At 38.2% G+C, this 18,001-nt stretch overlaps 1 protein-coding gene across 2 annotated transcripts in view; it reads right to left on the bottom strand.

The window, feature by feature from the left end:
• Positions 1-18,001, bottom strand: part of KANSL1 (KAT8 regulatory NSL complex subunit 1) — a 180,676-nt gene that overhangs the window by 30,697 nt on the left and 131,978 nt on the right. For both annotated transcript variants that reach the window (XM_039250643.1, XM_039250642.1), the window contains exons 4-6: positions 14,042-14,146; positions 2,345-2,454; positions 1,402-1,597 (exon numbers count right to left, since the gene is read on the bottom strand). In XM_039250643.1, coding sequence (XP_039106574.1) covers positions 1,402-1,597; positions 2,345-2,454; positions 14,042-14,146 — 411 coding nt within the window. The remainder of the gene's footprint in view (positions 1-1,401; positions 1,598-2,344; positions 2,455-14,041; positions 14,147-18,001) is intronic.

Here is an 18,001-nt window from a genome sequence, read left to right as displayed (position 1 = left end):
CGCTGCTCTCCTTTACAAAAACATTGAGCTATCCAGAACATTTCTCAACTGAATATTTCTCAATTGAAGCATTCAATTCTCTTTAATGCTCTGAACATATCTCAACTCCTTGCGCCCCCTTCTCTCCTGAACCCACTCCACTCCAAGCAGAATTTTGCTCTTCTCCCTTGAGTTAGCAAGGCTGCTCACCCAGATCTCGAACAACCCTAGCCCTCCATGCACGATGGTTAGTCTGCAGCCGTCCTGTGCTGGGCCTGCCTGCAGCACCTCAGACACCACCCCTAGCTCCTCACTGACACCCGGTCTTCATTTGCCTTTCATGTGTCTTACTCTTTTCGGTTTCCTTCCACTTCACCAGTCACTCCTTCCCTGTCTCTTCTTTACCCTTGTAAGGCCTCAAAACCCAATTCCATCCAAGCTCCCTAGCAGTCCCTATTTCCCTTTGTCTGTTGCATTTTTCTTCCTGGCACTTAATGCTATAGGACTTACCATTATACTTAATTTATTATTTTCTGTCTCTACCCATTAGAATATTTCAGAAGGGCAAACGTTTTTATCTGTTTTTGTTTAGTGCTGTATTCCCAGAGCATAGAACAGACCCAGCTCACTGTAGGAGCTCAATATTTGTTGAATGAGTGAACAAAGCAGTAAAATAGCCACTTTGTACCAGTAACTTATCAGGCAGACACTCCAATGAGCAAGTTACATACATTTCATTTAACCCTCAAATCACCCAAAGAGGTCACTGAGGCTTGGCGGGGGGGGAGAAAAGGGTATGGAAAGGGGAGTAAGAGAGTGTTAAACACGCTCCAAATCACAAAACTATTAAGTGGCAGTGTCATGACTCAAACCCAAGTTTATCCTCTTTAAAGTTAATGCTCTTAACCACTGCACTGTATTAATTTTGCTGAAGCATTATTTCATTAGTTTTGGAATAAATCCAACTCTGTTATTTGAAGAGGTAGCACTCAAAAGTTTCCTACACTTGTGAACTGACCTCCATTCATTTAGTCACATAAGTTTAAAAATTTTAAGGAAGATTCTTATTTGAAAGGAAAACATGCCATTTTCAGTGATAATAGGATAAGTAGGAAGCACATCACCCTCCTTCAAAGTGCTGATGGCAGCACCCAAACCTCTTCTCCTCCATTTCTATTAACAAATTCAAGTCAGTGGTTTCCAAATCTGAAGAACCATCTAGAAATTTTTTGTTTTTCTGAAAACAAGGGTCCCAGTCCTAACTTCAGAAACCAGTATTTTGTCAAACTCCCCAGGAAACTCGGGTGGTTAGCCAAGTTTGGAAAACACTAGTTAGAAGAGCTAAAGTTGGCAACAGACTAATAATTCTATCTGAGCATCTGGCTCATTGTTTAACAATGACCAAGTCTCACTGGTACTGACCTTTCTGGAAAGAGGAACGATGCTGTTGGGTCGAACAAGCCTTCGTTTCTTACAGCTCAGTACAGGACGTGTTCGGGCTGCCACACAGGTGCCATCGGTTGATGAAGAAACTAGATTCAGTCTTTGCTTTTTTTGTAATTGTTCCTCAGCATCAGAGATGTCACCTGGAATGTGGTCTGCCAAGAAAGGCTGAAGACTATACAAGGGGAAGGAAGAATATTCACTTCTCAGTAGACAAGGAAACAAAGCCTTTGATATTGGTTCAACCTACTCTGCTTACACATGTTCACAGACACAAACAAGTTCTAGAACAGATGCATGTCACTTCTTGATGCTGGTATCTGCTAATCTAAGTGTGTGTGTGTGTGTGTGTGTATTAATGTCTGAACAGTGCAAGTCAGTAAGTGACAAATTCAATTTCCAAGTGATAAAGTTCTCTTCTACAAAAGAAACGAAGAAAATCTGTAGAAAACTGCAACTAGTAAGAAAAGGATTAATCCTGCAAACGTTAATAATCTGCCTAAGAAATAGTTGTATAGAATTCAACTTTTAGGGATGTGTACATATTGTTCACTTGTAGAGGGATTCCTTCAACTTTCATAAATACAGATTTACAAACAGAGCCGTTAGGGATCTAATACTGTCCTAGAGTGAAAGATTTTATGTACACACTTCTGAAGAATTCTACCAAGACGAGGACCAACCATAACGACTCACAGTAACTGTAGGATCTTTTTTTTCTCTCTTAGGCTACAGTAAGTAAATGGGAAATACATTAACATGCTAATTAAAGTATACTTGCTACTGCAGGATGCATGCACAATATTATTAAGCAATAAGGTTTCTGACTTTAAACCAGGGTTGGTCCTGGCTAGGGATAACTAAGAGTCCCAAATTCATCATTTACTAGACTACTGAGCATAGAAGTAGACACAAAACTTACGTGTTAATAACTCCATTGACAGGTCTCAATGCTCCACATGATTTAGTAGACAATGACTCTGAATGACCAGAGGCACCATGGTTTTCCAGCGGCTGAGAAACAGACTCGATCTACATAAGGAGAAGAAAAATAAAAATACAGTATTATTATGTGTTATAACATTTAACCAACAGTATCCAGACTGAAAAGCAACACCATTTCATCACTTAAACGAACCACCTAAAATGTCTGATGATCAAAATAAAAAACAAAACTCGTATGAATGAGGAAAAAAGAAAATTAATTAAGAGAACTGGTTTTGCTTTGGGGTGAAGAAGGGTAAGGAACCAAAATATTTAACGGACTAATAGTAAGTGCCTACTGAGGAGGAAATGACTTAATGATGCCACAGAACAGAAGCTTAGCAAAATAATTACACAGACAGAAGAGTCTTTGACTAATAAGGGTCAGGAGGGAGGAGAGAATCCCAAGCCAGCTCCACAACCCTGGGATCATGACCTGAACCAAAATCTAGAGTCAGATGCCTAACCAACAGAGCCACCCAGGGGGCCCCAAACAAATTTAACTTTCTTACAAAAATCTGAAGAAAAAGCACAGTCATCTGTAATCACATGACCTACAGATAACTACTGCTAATAGCCTATTTTTTCAGGTCTACAGATACATATATATATATTTAAGTGCTATTAATCTTCAATATGAATTTTACTGATTTTCTTAGAGGAAGCTACACTTTCCTTAGGGGCAATTCAGCCCCCAAATTAAAACTGAAAACAACAGAGAAAACATTATTTAGCACAGAATTTTGTGTCAAAGATAAAGCAGCACACAGCAAGCAGTCAAGAGCATGAGCCTCAGAGAGGGAATGGGCCTAGGTTCTAGTCCCAATCACACAAGAAGGCACTGAATAATCAGAGGACCATGGGATATTCTATAATCACACTGAGATCCACACTAGGTTCATCATTTATTCCCAAATATAAAGCACTTAAAATATTAACTCCAATCCTCCAACAGCATTCCATATGGAAAAAGAAAAACACAACTCACAGGACATGTAATTTTACTTAAAGCTTCTTAATTATCTTCACACTGCCTTAAATAAAAGTAAACATTCTCTATCCTGCAGTCCAAAAGGCTGCAAAGACAGAGGGTAGAGATACATTAATAAATACTTTACAAATGTTAAACCCACATACTAATTTAAGCTTGATCACTACTACTGCAGTGGTGTAGTACATCATTAGTATTTACATCATTAGTATTTCCAGGAAACTAATGCACGACTCACCTATCTGTCTTCCAATGAGAAACTGTAAAAAGAATCAAAGAATTTTAAAGGCTCTCCTATCCAGAAAGCAGGAGTTATTACTGAGCTTCTCTTGAATTTTATGTGGTATTCAGACACACTCTGAGGGTACATGCATCCCACAGCCAGAAAGTAAAGAGCAGAAAAGCTGCAGTGGTAGAGAATTTGTTAATTGCCCTTCTCCCAAAAGCAGAGGTTCACGGGGTCACCTTTTGAGAGTTAAAAGTAGCAAGAAGAGTTAGAAGTGATTTCTTCCCTGACTGAAAGGGCTAGGTATATGGGAAAGAATTCAACTTTTATTCCTGTTTCAAAATAAATTACTTTTTGACTTTATATGGATTACTTCATGTTTCAAGCTCATCTCAATGATACTCAACATAGTCTTGCTTAAAATCACCAAAATATTGCTGGCCCATAAACAGTGTACCAGTCATTTCCATGAACTAGCAACATGGCCAGGAAAATGTGCTAAATTGGGGGTGGAACCTTCTGAAAATTCCACTTCCATTAAGTTACAGAGCGAGGTTTCCATTTCTGCATATATAAAATGGGACTATTATGTGCCTCACTTTCCTATGCCTCTATACTGAAGTTAAAAGAAAATATATATAATTATACAAACATAATTTTGAATTATTTTTTAAGTTTGTATTTATACATATATGTATGTATGTGTCTGTATTTTATATACGTATGGATATAAATACGTTATCTCTACATTCAATGTGGGGCTTGAACTCATGTTTTTGAGATTAAGAGTCATATGCTCTTCCGACTAAGCCAGTGTGGTGCCCCAGAATTGTTTATTTTGAAAATGTTTAATCAGCATAATGCCTAAGATTTATATTTGCCTATACCATTGAAAATAGGCACCTAGAATCTAAAGAAATATAATAATTGCAAAAAAGTCATAAATTCTTATTATTCAACTTATTTATCCACAGTTTAATTTATCTAAATAGTCCTAATTAGTCATTAAAAAATATATACGGTAGAGCAAATATCCTCCAGCCAGTATCTACCCATCTACTCTCTATCTCAAAACCCTTGTTGGGCCAATGTATCATTCACTGAACCTGGTGACTGCAAAACTTCAAAAAAAAAAAAAAAAAAGTTGTTCTTGCTTAACCAATGGTAGGAAGATTATACCTTGGACTGTTTAAAAAGAAATAGCAGTAGTTTACATTTTTAGCATGCTTTTCTTCTGAGAAAGCATTTATCCTCTGACTTGTTATCACTATCACTCCACAAAGTAAGGAAAGGGTAAAAGAACAAAGCTTATTTTACAAATAGAAACAAATAATGTAGTCATCTATCAAAAGCCACAGAAGCAATTATTTTGCTAAAACAAACAAAAGAACTTCAATTTCAAATATTTACCCAGTAATTAATTACCTTTCCTGGAAGAAAAAAGTGTAAAAAAGAAAATATACTTGTTACCTGCTCATTTGCACAAAAGAAATAATGGAACGGTAATCCAAAAACTAATGAAAACGGCCCCCTAAAGGAAGTGGGAACATCAAGGGAAGAAAAGGAAAATGGGAACAAGGCAGTAGGAATGATGGTCTTTTGTACAGCTTGGACTTCTAGAACTGTAGTAATGCTTCACATACTCAATAATAATAATAATAATAATAATAATAATAAAGGTCAACTAACTATGTTAGAAGAGAAAACGTGGAATACCACAGTATTAGAATAACTCCAAAGAGGCAACAAAAACCTAACTGCATTACAAAACAATTACAATTCACACTAAAAGGATAAGGAAATAAAACTAACTGAAGTATCTTCAGCAAATAGTATTCTGACTGCATGTTATGGGGCAAAGATATTGTACACAATATTGTACTCTAGTTGTATTTCTCACAAGGGTATGAAACAGCAACTATGAAACTACTTTATGTGATAAAAATGAGTATCAATGAGGAAGGTTGTGGTGCTGAACTGGTAAAAATAATGAACTTACAGTTTTTAATACATATACAGCTGGGTAAATAAACACCGATACACGTGTGTGCATGCACGCATGCTTTAGCACACATGTATGTTTCCCAGCTTTGTCTGTTGGGAAGTCCTGGAAGCAATGATACCAAGTAGCAAGAGCACAACTTGTACTCAGATCTTGGTTTCTAAACACTCTTGTCCAGTTAAAAGAAACAGGGCTGGAACAGGTAAAATACAAGAGGAGGTCAGAACATCTTGTGGTGCCTCAAAGTAAATACTCAATAAGAGCATGTTGAAAAGACCCCAGGACACAATATGAAAGAGGCCTGATACCAAAAATTGAGACAAGTGAAGCATGCATGAATCATAACAGTAACAGATTATAAATCCATAAAATGAAATTAATATCAAGGAACTCATTTCTGATATAAACTACTGAATGACAGAATACATACATAAATAAATGAGGGAGAAAAGACAGCTTTTTTCCTAACAAAATTCCAATTAACAAATGTGGAAAACAGAAAATCACCACTTAGTAAACACCACAGTAATAACTGTTGCAGGCAAAACCCACCGGTGGATGATAAAATTGTGGAATAAAGTATAATGAGCAACAGAATATTCCATAATAACTCCCTAGGAGACACATTCATTACAAAGGGAAAAATACTAACTTTACAGTAGGGAAGGCTGGTAGGCACCACCTTAACCAAACCAAGTGAAAAAGGTATCACCACCACCACCACCACCATCATCATGTACCCCCAATATGGCGGACTGAGAAGGGCACAGTAGCACTTCTATGGTGTTACTTATAAATGCATAAGCTCTAATAAGGAGAAAACACCTAATCGGGGGAATATTATACAAAATGACATTAAGGTCATGAAAGACAATGAAGACTGAGGAACAATCACAGACTAGAGGATATTTAAAGAGATAGGACAACTAAAGGCAGTATAAGATTTATAACCCTCCCCTACCTCCCTCAAAAAAACATCAGCCAGAAAACAAGTGAAATTTGAATAAAATCTGAATAGTACTCTATCAATGTTAATTCCAAGTTTTATTCTTTGTACTCTGGTAATGCAAATTAACAACACTATGGGAAGCTGGGTAAAGGGTATGTGAAGACTGTGTGTGCTACTTTTGTAATTTTTCTGTAAGTTTAAAATCATTTTTTCAAAGTTTTAAGAACGAATGAAGAAAAGTTTATCCAGCATTAATAAATAAAGCAAATTTCATTCATACCCAAATGTGGCAGTCTATAGCTTCCTGTCACCTACAGGATAAAGTATACAGTTCACTAAGATAAATACAAAATCCACCATGAATTGGCCAAATCACCCAAAACTCCATCAAAGAAAAGTATCTGTAGTTCCTCTATCACGTCAGGCTCTCTGAAACCTCTTTCGTATCATATATGCAGTACCCTTACCCCCTCTGTCAAAACTCACTCTCAGCACCATCCTTCAGCAAATGCACAGGGACTCAGTGCAAGTACAGTACATCCTTCTCTATTACCTTTCCTGACCTTCCTTAGAAGGGAGAATTCTTTCCCCCTAGACTCCTCTGTTAGATGCCTGTTGTACGATTATGAAGCCCTCAAGGGAAGATACCTGGTTATCCTAATAGGTGTTTCCTAGACACACAGCAGAGTCTGGAAGAGCAGCTTTTTACCAAACGTTTATTATGGACCAAACACTGTTACATGCACGTTGTATTTCTTCAATAGTTAATTATCAAAAACTCTAAATAAGTATAGAAACAGAGCCACTCTTAATCAAGAACCCTGAGGGCAGATGTACTACGGAAATTTATATAGACTTTTAAAAAGTCATACACTGTATGTACTGGGTAAGTGCTTCAAACTTAAATATAAATCCAAAGTCAAAGAGTGTAAACCCAAAGAGTGAATTGTAATGTAAACTACGGGCCCTGGGTGATTGTGATGTGTCAATGTAGGCTCATCAACTGTAACAAACATACCACTTTGGTGGGGGCTATCGACAATGGAGACTACCCAAGGTAGGTGTGCCATGCTGGGGCAGGTGGTATATTAAGAAATATCTTCTGCTCAATTTTGCTATCAACCTTAAACTGCTCCCCCCAAATAGTCTTAATTTTTAAAAAATCAAATATATTAATATTTCTGCTTCAAAAGGTATGCATAATTAAAAATGTAAAGTCTCATCAAATATCACTTCAGGTCAAAATTTGTCACCAAATAAGCTTGATGCAGACCTTAGGGAAAACCACTTCTAGTTCTCATATTATCGCTGGAGTTTGGAAATTCAGATAAGGGGATTTGGACCTGCAGTATCGTTCCTACTTTGCAAAAGGAAAGTGTGTGTGTTGGGGGGATGGGTAAGTAGTGCTCTATAAACACCAGTCAGGTCAGGTTGGTAGTGTTGTTTGGATCGTTTACATTCATGTTTGTTGTTTCGTAATTCTGTCAATTACTGAGTTACAAATGTGAAATTTTTGAAATATAATTATGGATTTGTCTATCTCTTTAATTTGCCTATATTTTATGCTTCATGTATCTGAAGCATCCACCTTTATGACTCTTCTGTCTCCTTGATGAAATGACCCCATTATCTAAAATGTCCTTCTTTTCTCTGGTATTCCTGTCTTAAAAACTATTTTGCTAATATTAACACACACACAGTAGCTTTCTTATGCTTACTGTTCATAAAGTATTATCTTCCTCTGTCCTTTTATTTCCCATAGATCTGAGTTTCCAACTGGTATTATTCACCTTCAACCTAAAGAAACTTCTTTAACATTTCTTTCAGCGCACATACTCTGCCCACAGATTTCTCTCAACTTTATCTAAAAATGACTTCACCTTTACTTCTAAGGCTTTTATGTCTTTTGGTCCCGCTCCCTATTTTAATGATCCCATTCCATTGTTTTCTGTCGCCACTGTTTCTGAAAAGAAGTGACCAATCCTTATCAACGCTCACTTATATGGAATGCATCTTTTTTCCCTCTGGCTACTTGCAAGATTTTCTTCAACTTTCATTTTCACCATGCTATATTTGTCCTGCTAACTATTTTCTGAGTTTCTTCAATCTGTATATTTATCTTTTTCATTAAAATATCCAGCCATTGTTTCCCCAGTTCCACCCCCTCCCCCCCCCGCCACCTTCTGGAAGGCTAACTATACATATTTACGGTTTCCCCAGCACTATGTTCACTTCTGACCAGTTCTCTGTTCAGTCTTTCTGTCTTCTGGTTGGATTAGTTTCCATGGATCTGTTATGGGCACTGACCATTTCTTGTGTAAGTTTTCAACCTGCTATTTAGTGTACCAATAAATTTTTTACTCAGATACTGTACTTTTCAATACCACAATTTACGTTCCACAAGTTCCATGTGATTCTTTTTCAGTTTTCATTTCTCTGGTGATACTTCCCCATGTCTGCTATCTTTTACTTTAAATCTTCAAATATATTTCTGTAATTTTTGTAAATGCCTTTATTTTTGAGAGAGAGAAAGAGATAGAGTTAGTTGGGGAGGGAGAGAGAGGCAGACAGGATCTAAGCAGGCTCTGTGCTGTGTGAGCACAGAGCCCGAAGTGGGGCTTGAAACCCATGAAACAGGAGATCATGACATGCACTGAAGTCGGACACTTAACTGACTGAGCCACCCAGGTATCCTATCAAACCTATTTTTATTAGATGCTTTAAAAATTCTTATTTAATTCCAGTATGAGCCATTTCAGGATCAGTTTCTATTATCTTCTCTCCTGACTAATGAACACAGTTTCTGTTTATTGATGTCTAATGAATTATTATTATATAAGATATTGTATATGATATGTTACTCTGAATTCGGTTAAATTTCCCAGAATGATATTGATTTTTACTCTAGTAGGCAAAGTTCTAATTGGTTAGAAACCAAATGAACGTTGATTTTGTGTAACTAGTTTCATGTTTTCACAGAAACCTTGCAGAGTTTATTTGGAATTTCTTTTTTTTTTTTTTATTTTTTATTTCTAGGAGAGAGAGAGAGAGAGAGAGAGAGAGAGACAGCATGAGCAGGGGAGGGTCAGAGAGAGAGGGAGTCATAGACTCTGAAAGAGGCTCCAGGCTCTGAGCTGGCAGTCAGCACAGAGCCCGATGCGGGGCTCGAACCCACGAACCGCGAGATCATGACCTGAGTGAAAGCCGGACGCTTAACCGACTAAGCCACCTGGGCGCCCCTATTTGGAATTTCTTAATCCTACAGTGGGTGAGTCCCTTAGTCCTGGGAAAGTCTAACTCCTTAAAGCATGAACCTTCTTTGGTTTCAGTGTAAGGCCGAAGTCGAAGCTTTTGACCAAGTCATGTTGGAATTCAAACTCCAAATTCTGTTCTTTGCTGCAGGGGGCAGTGACTACATTCTCTACTCCGCTTTTTCAGCCTACCAACTGCTGTTTTCTACTCAGCTCTTATCTAAACTCCACTGAACACGTGGAGACCAGGGGTTAAGTTAGCTGAAGAATGTGACAGTGATTTACACAGAATGTGGGACTAAGCCCTCTGCCCCCATGAGTCCCTCTTTGCCTCTATTTCCTCCCTCAGTTTCTAGCTACTTGGCAACTATGACCTCCATCCTCTGACAATATGAAAGCTAATGAGATGGTGGCTATCTAGTTGAGTTCTAAAAACCCTGTACCATAGGACAGAAGAGGCCCTGTGAGAATATTTTGTCTGAAATTTTGTTGACTTCTTCCTACCTAGTAGAAATAGGCATAGGTTCCAAGTTAGCTCTTTTCACTCATTAATTCTTAACTGGGGGAAAGGGGACTACTAATTATTCAAGAGAGGGAGTGGGAGGACAAAGAAGGAAAGGGCGTGTTTTAGAACAGGGCACAACTCTCATAGCTTTAGACAATCCCCCTTTCCAGGAACACACCCTTTTTGTTCAGAAGGCTTTTTATTTCATATCAGAGTTTATTAGTGCAGCAGTTGACTTTATCAGCACCCACAGATGCAAAGCCAGAGGCCCTTTGTTTCTCTCTTCTGCTTACTTTTACCTTTCAAACTGCCTTTAGTCAGAAGTCAGACTGAAGTTTGCTTTAAGGGGCATTTTTTTAGGAGTTCCTCCCTTCTTCTACCTCAGTACTCTGGTAGAAAAACAAAACTCGCTCCATCTCAGGGAACATTTCCTACTTGTCTCCATGGCTCAAAAAAGGCTCACTCATGCATCCAGTCTCCAAAATAACTTAGTTTCTGTAGTATCTGTACAGTGCTCATACCAAAGCAGATTACGTATTAGTTCTGTCAAGAAACACTCATTCAGTTTGGATATAAGGCAAAAAGATTAAACTCCTTTCAGTGTAACACTTGAACATCATCTAACAAGTCCACCAAAGGGTCATATGACTCTCGATGAATTACTTAACTTTGTATTAATTACTATTTATACAGGATTAGGGTTTAAATGCCTTAAGGTGGATGTCTATTTTTATTATTTTTTAAAATGTTTTATTTATTCCTGGGGGGGGGGGGGGGGGGGGGGGCAGGGGAGGGTCAGAGAGAGGAAGAAACAGAATCTGAAGCTGGCTCCAGGCTGTGAGTTGACTGTGACACAGGGCTCGAACCTATGAACCGTGAAATCATGACCTGAACTGAAGTCAGATGCTTAATGGACTGAACCACCCAGGCACCCCGGATGTCTATTTTTAGAACACTGAGAAGTTAAAATGGATCTGAGTGTAGTTGAAAACGTAACTCAAAGGGTAATGGCTTTATTTTTCTTACAAGATATTAGAAGTTTGTAGGCTAATGAGTAATCTTGTTCTAGCACTCATCATTTTCACCATCATACGTTAAATTATACTTTTTTGAGAATTTTGCCTAACTTCTTAAAACTATATTTTGACAGTTAAAAAAAATGGCTTTGGCTTTTTTTGTGAATTTCAGAAATGAAAATACAAAAATGAAAAACACAACAAAAACCTCTATTTTTAAACCTCTATTTTTTTGAAGAGTTTAAAAAAAAAAGGGCAACAAATACTTTCATTTTGGAAAAAAATAAAATGGAGAATAGGGGGGTTTGATACGAGTATGAAAATTTACAGCTGCATCTGTCAAGCATTGACTTAAGATTTTTTACAGCAAAAGTGAAAAGACAAGGTATAAACCACTTTTCAAAAAAGAGTCTGGATAACAAAAAGGCAAAATTAAATACTGGCTTTCTACAATGAAAAACTTCTTGGCAATTGATGTATTAGTCACACCTTTGCACATATTTGCCATTTTTTAAGCGGTTAAGGCCCTTCAAGTTGCTTAATGTCCTTTAAGGAATAAATGCTTTGCAGCCTACCCACCAGTGCAATAAACGATGGAGATGTACTGCCTTCTGTCTTTATACTTCCATTAGAAAGACACTTTCTAAAGATTTTTCAGAAAGCACGTGTAATTCACAACAGAGGGAATGGGTTAATCTCTCCTTGAAGACATATAATGGCAATGTATATATACTCAGTTGTTTTCATAATTTTTATTTATTTTACTGAATCCAAGAAGCAATCTATTTATTGCACAAGGTAGAAACTATTGTGGCCAACACAATGAGGAACGATGAAGATCACCTTGTCCTTCAGGAATCATACAATCTAGGGGCACCTGGGTGGCTCAGTCAGTTAAACATCCGACTTCGGCTCAGGTCATGATCTCACAGTTCGTGGGTTCAAGCCCCGCGTCAGGTTCTGTGCTGACAGCTAGTTCAGAGCTTGGAGGCTGTTTCAGATTCTGTACCTCCCTCTCTCTCTCTGATCCTCCCCTGCTCATGCTGTCTCTCTCTCTCAGAAATAAATAAAAAACATTTTAAAAAAAGAATCATACAATCTAATATTGAGCATATACGTGCAAGTGAATGGTGGGTACAAAAACCATCAAACCCCTAAGGGGTGAACACACACCCACATGTCAAGATGTGTAAATACAACAATGAGAATCAGAAACAGTGAGAGTCTGTCATGTCCTATCCTTCACAAGCAATGAGGTGAGAAAAACCTGACAAGAGGCTGCCCAAAAATTTCTGGAGCCCCTAAATAAACAAATGTATACGTATCTTTACAAAACTCACTCCCAAATCACTTACACCTCAAATCTCAGGTTTCCTGTATCTCATACCACTGAGCACCAGCTGACCTTCCAACTTACCCATGTTTTCTCTCAGACCTGTAACAATGTTTATCTTGGATAGAGTGATCACTGAAACATTTTCACAAATCACTTTTAAAAAATAATTCTAGGGGCACTGGGGTGGCTCAGTCAGTTAAGCATCCAACTCAACTCATGATCTCACAGTTTATGAGTTCAAGCCCCACACTGGGCTCTGTGCTGACAGCTCATAGCCTTGAGCTTGCTTCAGATTCTGTGTGTGTGTCTCTCTCTCTGCCCCTCCCCTGCTTGTGCTCTTTCTCTCTCTCTCAAAAATAAACATAAAAAAATAAAAAAAAAAAAAACGTTTTTTAATTCTATAGACAGCATATAATGAATTCACATTGTAGATGTGAGTACTGGCAAAATCTGGCGTCTACTTTTAAAACTACTTTCGAGTTAAGAATAATCTCTCAATGTCTTCACAAGTATCCCTGGCTTTAAGTTCTCTCATTAGGAAAGTTAGTTTCCATCATATCACATGAAATCCTGCTAACAATGATAATAATAAAGGATAACAAGCTTTGTTTATTTACAGATGCAAAGAGAGGCACGGTTTAAAGAGCCAGCACTCTAGCCTCCCAAACAAACCACTGTTGTGGGACTTTGGAATTTCTAACAAATGACTTAAATCAAGAAATATTAATATTCATAAAAGCCAATGAGCTTCTGGGTAGGGAGGGGAGGGGGGTGTGAAAGAAACAAATAAAAATGTACTCTTGGGATTCAGAAGTTAAAGAAATTAATTTGGGTGTTGATAGAAATAGAAAAAAAGGATGAAATCACGGAAGAGGGAGACCTGAACTAGGCTCTAAGGATACAGAAGATTACAGAAAATGACAGCTTTATCCTCACTATAGAATTAAAGGGGGTAACTCAGAGAGAGCACTTTCAACATCCTTATGAGTTAAACCTCTAGTCAAACCTTTTCATTTTACAGTGGCCCAGAAAGGCTGTCTTTGCTCGTCAAAGGTATCAGAGCCGCGTGGGATCCCGATTCTCAGTAATACTCCATGATGCCACACACTTGCTCTAGCAAGTCTCTGTAAGGTCTTGAGTTAGGAACTGCTTTTAAATTCAAGGTCAACTACATGGCTACAGGAAGGGACCTGTGCGCTCTACTCAGGGAATTCAGACCTTGAAATGTCAAAAATGATAAAATGGGATACAGCCCCCTTCCTTCAGCCAATGGCAGGAAATGCTATAGAAAATGAACTGTGTACTGACACCACCCACTGAATTCTCACTCATCTCCCCTTTTCTGTCTTTTACACTTACCAATTTATCATTCCCATGATCCGTCTTCACCTCAGAACTAAGTGGAAGAAATAAGTCTGTTGGTGTATGCTCCGGGGGAGGTGCCTCCCCAAGAACTATTAACCCCTGCAGGACAGAGAGAAAGGCAGCATAAGTGAGTGGTATTATAAGTCACAGATTAATGAAGGAGTTACAATGGTTAAGGGCAGGGGACTGGTTTAGCAGAGGACTCTTCCCTTCTCCTATGGTTCTGAAACAAAATACACTACCAGCAGCTTTACTTTCCCAAGAGTTACTTCAACATAAAGCCTAGCAGTGAGTAGCAATGAGTAAGGCCTAAGGCCTAATTTCTTAGGCCTCCCCTTTTCTCTACCTGAATGCTGTGACATACACAGCTTGTTACCTTTAGCATCTTTTATTCACATCTTTCAGATCTGGAACCTTTATCAGAATATAGTACTTTACACTGTAATACTATCTAGACTATATTGTAAGAACAGCAGCAATGTAGTTTTTCTAGTTAACCTGATCACAGATGTGGCTTAAGCATTATCTTAAGTGCTACAAATATAAATGATAAGTAAGCCAACTATTTGAGCAGCTAAAACTACTACATAAAACAAAGGTGGAACAGTCTAGTCCCTAAAATATACTACAAAACAAAAACTTAAAAACAAAAACCTGTTCCAAAGGCACCTGTTTCTCATATGCATAAAAATCACTCCAGATTGGGTTTCTGCTTTACAATTTCAAAATCAGACTTTCCGTTCATCCCAGGATATAAAAAATGTAAAAAGAAATGTAAAACGACTCCGCAAATCCTATCCATAGGCAGTAAGGGCCCACCTTGGTAAAGTCAGGAGTGAGCTTATTAGGAAAAACAAAAGGCCACACACATGAATCCCCCCATGAACTCAAACAGAGGTATCCAAAATCTAGTTTTGATGCTGTGTAATAGAAAGACTGGGATGAAAGTAACCAGGGTTTTATGCCTTTGGTTAACCACTCCTTCTCTGATCCAGAAAATAATGAGAGCTGACTGATAAAAAATTTCTTAAAGGTAATTTTGTATTAGAATCACCTGGGGAAACTCATCAAGCTATACTTGCCCAGCTTCAACATCAAATCTGTTCAAGAGTCCCTGGGGTTAGGGTTGGGTATTCTACAGTTTTAAAAAGCTCCACTGGTAAGTCCTAAGGCGAGCTCTAAGTTGAAACACACTAGAGTTGTCTTGACTTGGCATCAGGGTCCCCCAGTGAACATCCTAAAATATAGATTTTAGGGCCCAGAGATTTTGGCTATCAATTTGAGCTCCTTAGCCATTATGACATAAGCTCTTGTGGACCAATGAACCACATCCAGGGAGTCCTTTCTAACTCAAAGCTCTTTATATGAAACAGGGGATGCAGAGAGATGAAATGAGGTAGGGAAAGGACTGACATTAAGAAAGGACAATGGAATTCTACCTCAGTTCAAAAAAAAAAAAAAACCAAAAACACCCCACAGTTTAAAAAATAAGTGTTACAAGACACCCCCCCCCCCAGGCCCCACCCAAAAGTAAGAGAAACAACACCTACCTATCCTGGGTTGAATAAGACTATATATGACCCGCCTATGTAGAAAATGAAGTGGAAGCTCCTCAGAAAAGGGGGGAAAGATCATTAACCAATTAAACAAATAATAAGCGAGAAACATTTGCCCTAGCCTTCAAAATGAAGTTTTTCTAGCTAAAAGAACTTCTGCTGCAAAGTACTTTGTCTCAATCACAAGCATAAAACAGCTTTCAAACACAATTTGGAAAACGAAGCTATCTTGCACGCTACTGCCTTCTCAATACTACACTCAACATCTTCCCTGCTTAAGGGCCCTGGTTACAGTTACAGCAATCTCGATCTTACAGAAAATCTCTGAATATATATGAAGCTGCTATCACTGAGAGGTGGGGGTTATTACAATATAGTTACAAGATAAATAAATGCAGTTAAGGATTATAATACCACCTATTCTTATGTCCTTTGTTCATACTGATTCTAGCCTTTAAAAAATATTTATCTGTCCGAAATGTCATTCATCCTTTTTTTAACGTTTATTTTTGAGTTAGAGAGGGGACGGGGGAGACACAATGTGAAGCACGCTTCAGGCTCTGAGCGGTCAGCACAGAACCCGATGAGGGGCTCAAACTCACAAGCTGTGAGATCATGACAGGAATCGAAATTGGATGCTTAAACAACTGAGCCACCCAGGTGCCTTCATCCATCCCTTCAAAGAGCTTGTCAGATCCAAGTCCCATCACCTTACAAGAAAATGTCCCTGGTTAACTGAGCCCTACTTGCTTTGTCTACATTATCAGAGTTCCTAAAGCACTGATTGCATCTTACATTCTGTGTATTTGAATCTCATTTCCAGAGCAGAAACTTAGGCCAAAATATTTATTTACTGTTGCCTCAATTTGTTGTTGTTGTTATTTTAGTTTACTTTGAGAGAATGAGAGAGCATGAGTTGGGAGGGGGAGAGGGAGAATCCCAAGCAGATTTCACAATGACAGCACAGAACTCTATGCGGGGCTTGATCTCACATATAGTGAGATCATGACCTGAGCTGAAATCCAGAGTCAGACGCTCAGATGACTGAGCCACTCTGGCACCCCAATTTGTTTATTAACAAATGCTGAGCTCTTAAAGACTTAGACAAAATACACATACATTTGAATCCCATATTCCCTAGCAAAATCATACACCAAGAAAGGAAATATGTAACAATTATTTTTTGAGTTTTGGGTTAAAAGATTTTCTTCTTTGAATAGGAAAATATTAAGTTTATACTAATTATAACCAGAAACCTAAATAATCCAATTACCAGGTATAAAAGTTACTCTCTCAATTTTTTTAAAGTGAGACGTGTAAGTCAGGAATAACAGCCAATATTTTCCAAAGAGAAAACTTTTTCCTTAAACCCTAATTTCTTAAAATAAACACCTCTCTAAGAGACAACAAGGACACTCTCCTGAGAGTTTATGAGACCTGGTAGGGCCCATTTATTCCCCATCATTTTATAGACCCAGAGAGGACACAGGGTGAAGGTCATGTGGACAGGCCATTCCATGGCAGAACTAGGGCTAATGGCTGGGTTAAACTACTTTGTTCTTTCTTTCATTCATTTTTTTAAAAAAAATTTTTTTAATGTTGTTTTATTTAGTTCTGAGAGAGACAGACAGACAGCGTGAACATGTGAGGGTCAGAGAGAGAGGGAGACACAGAATCTGAAACAGGCTCCAGGTTCTGCGCTAGGTGTCAGCACAGAGCCCGATGTGGGGCTCGAACCCACAAACTGTGAGATCCTGACCTGAGCTGAAGCCGGATGCTTAACTGACTGAGCCACCCAGGCACCCCTGTTCTTTCATTCATTCAAACCAAGCCATCAATTATCCATTTATCTACATTTTTTTTTAGCTGTTGGGGATACAGGAAAGGAGGAAAGACTTATCCTTCCACCCCCACACCACCTGAACCCATCCCTCAACATGCTTACATTCTAATACTGGGGATGACAGACAACGAACTAAATGAGTAAGTAAATTTTATGTAGTACATTAGATGACGTTAATTGCTAAAAATAAAGGGACAGTGTAAGGATTCAGTGTGAGTGGGCACCTCAGTGCCATTACTGAACTCTACAATAGAAAAAGCAAACCGACAGAGGTAAAGGTAAAAAGACCGAGAGAGTCTCCCCATCCTATAACGCTGCTCCCCGAGTTAAAAACCAGGATCATGCCCAAGCTGCCCAGGCCTAGAAAACTCCTACATAAGGATGAAAGGAAATGAGATGGGTCATAGTCGCATGTGGTCTTAATATATTCTTATAAATTATTCCTTTGTGGAAACACAAAGCTGTCCCATACATATGTCCAAAAAAGTGTTAAAAAAAAAAAAAAAAAAGTATGCACCTGAATTTACAAAGGAAGAAAAGGTAAAAGGAATTACG

The sequence above is a fragment of the Hyaena hyaena genome, unplaced genomic scaffold, assembly GCF_003009895.1.
Source record: "Hyaena hyaena isolate Hyena2069 unplaced genomic scaffold, ASM300989v1 scaffold_378, whole genome shotgun sequence".
NCBI lineage: Eukaryota > Metazoa > Chordata > Mammalia > Carnivora > Hyaenidae > Hyaena > Hyaena hyaena.
The sequence above is the reverse complement of the archived record's forward strand: the minus strand, read 5'-3'. Positions and strand labels throughout refer to the sequence as shown.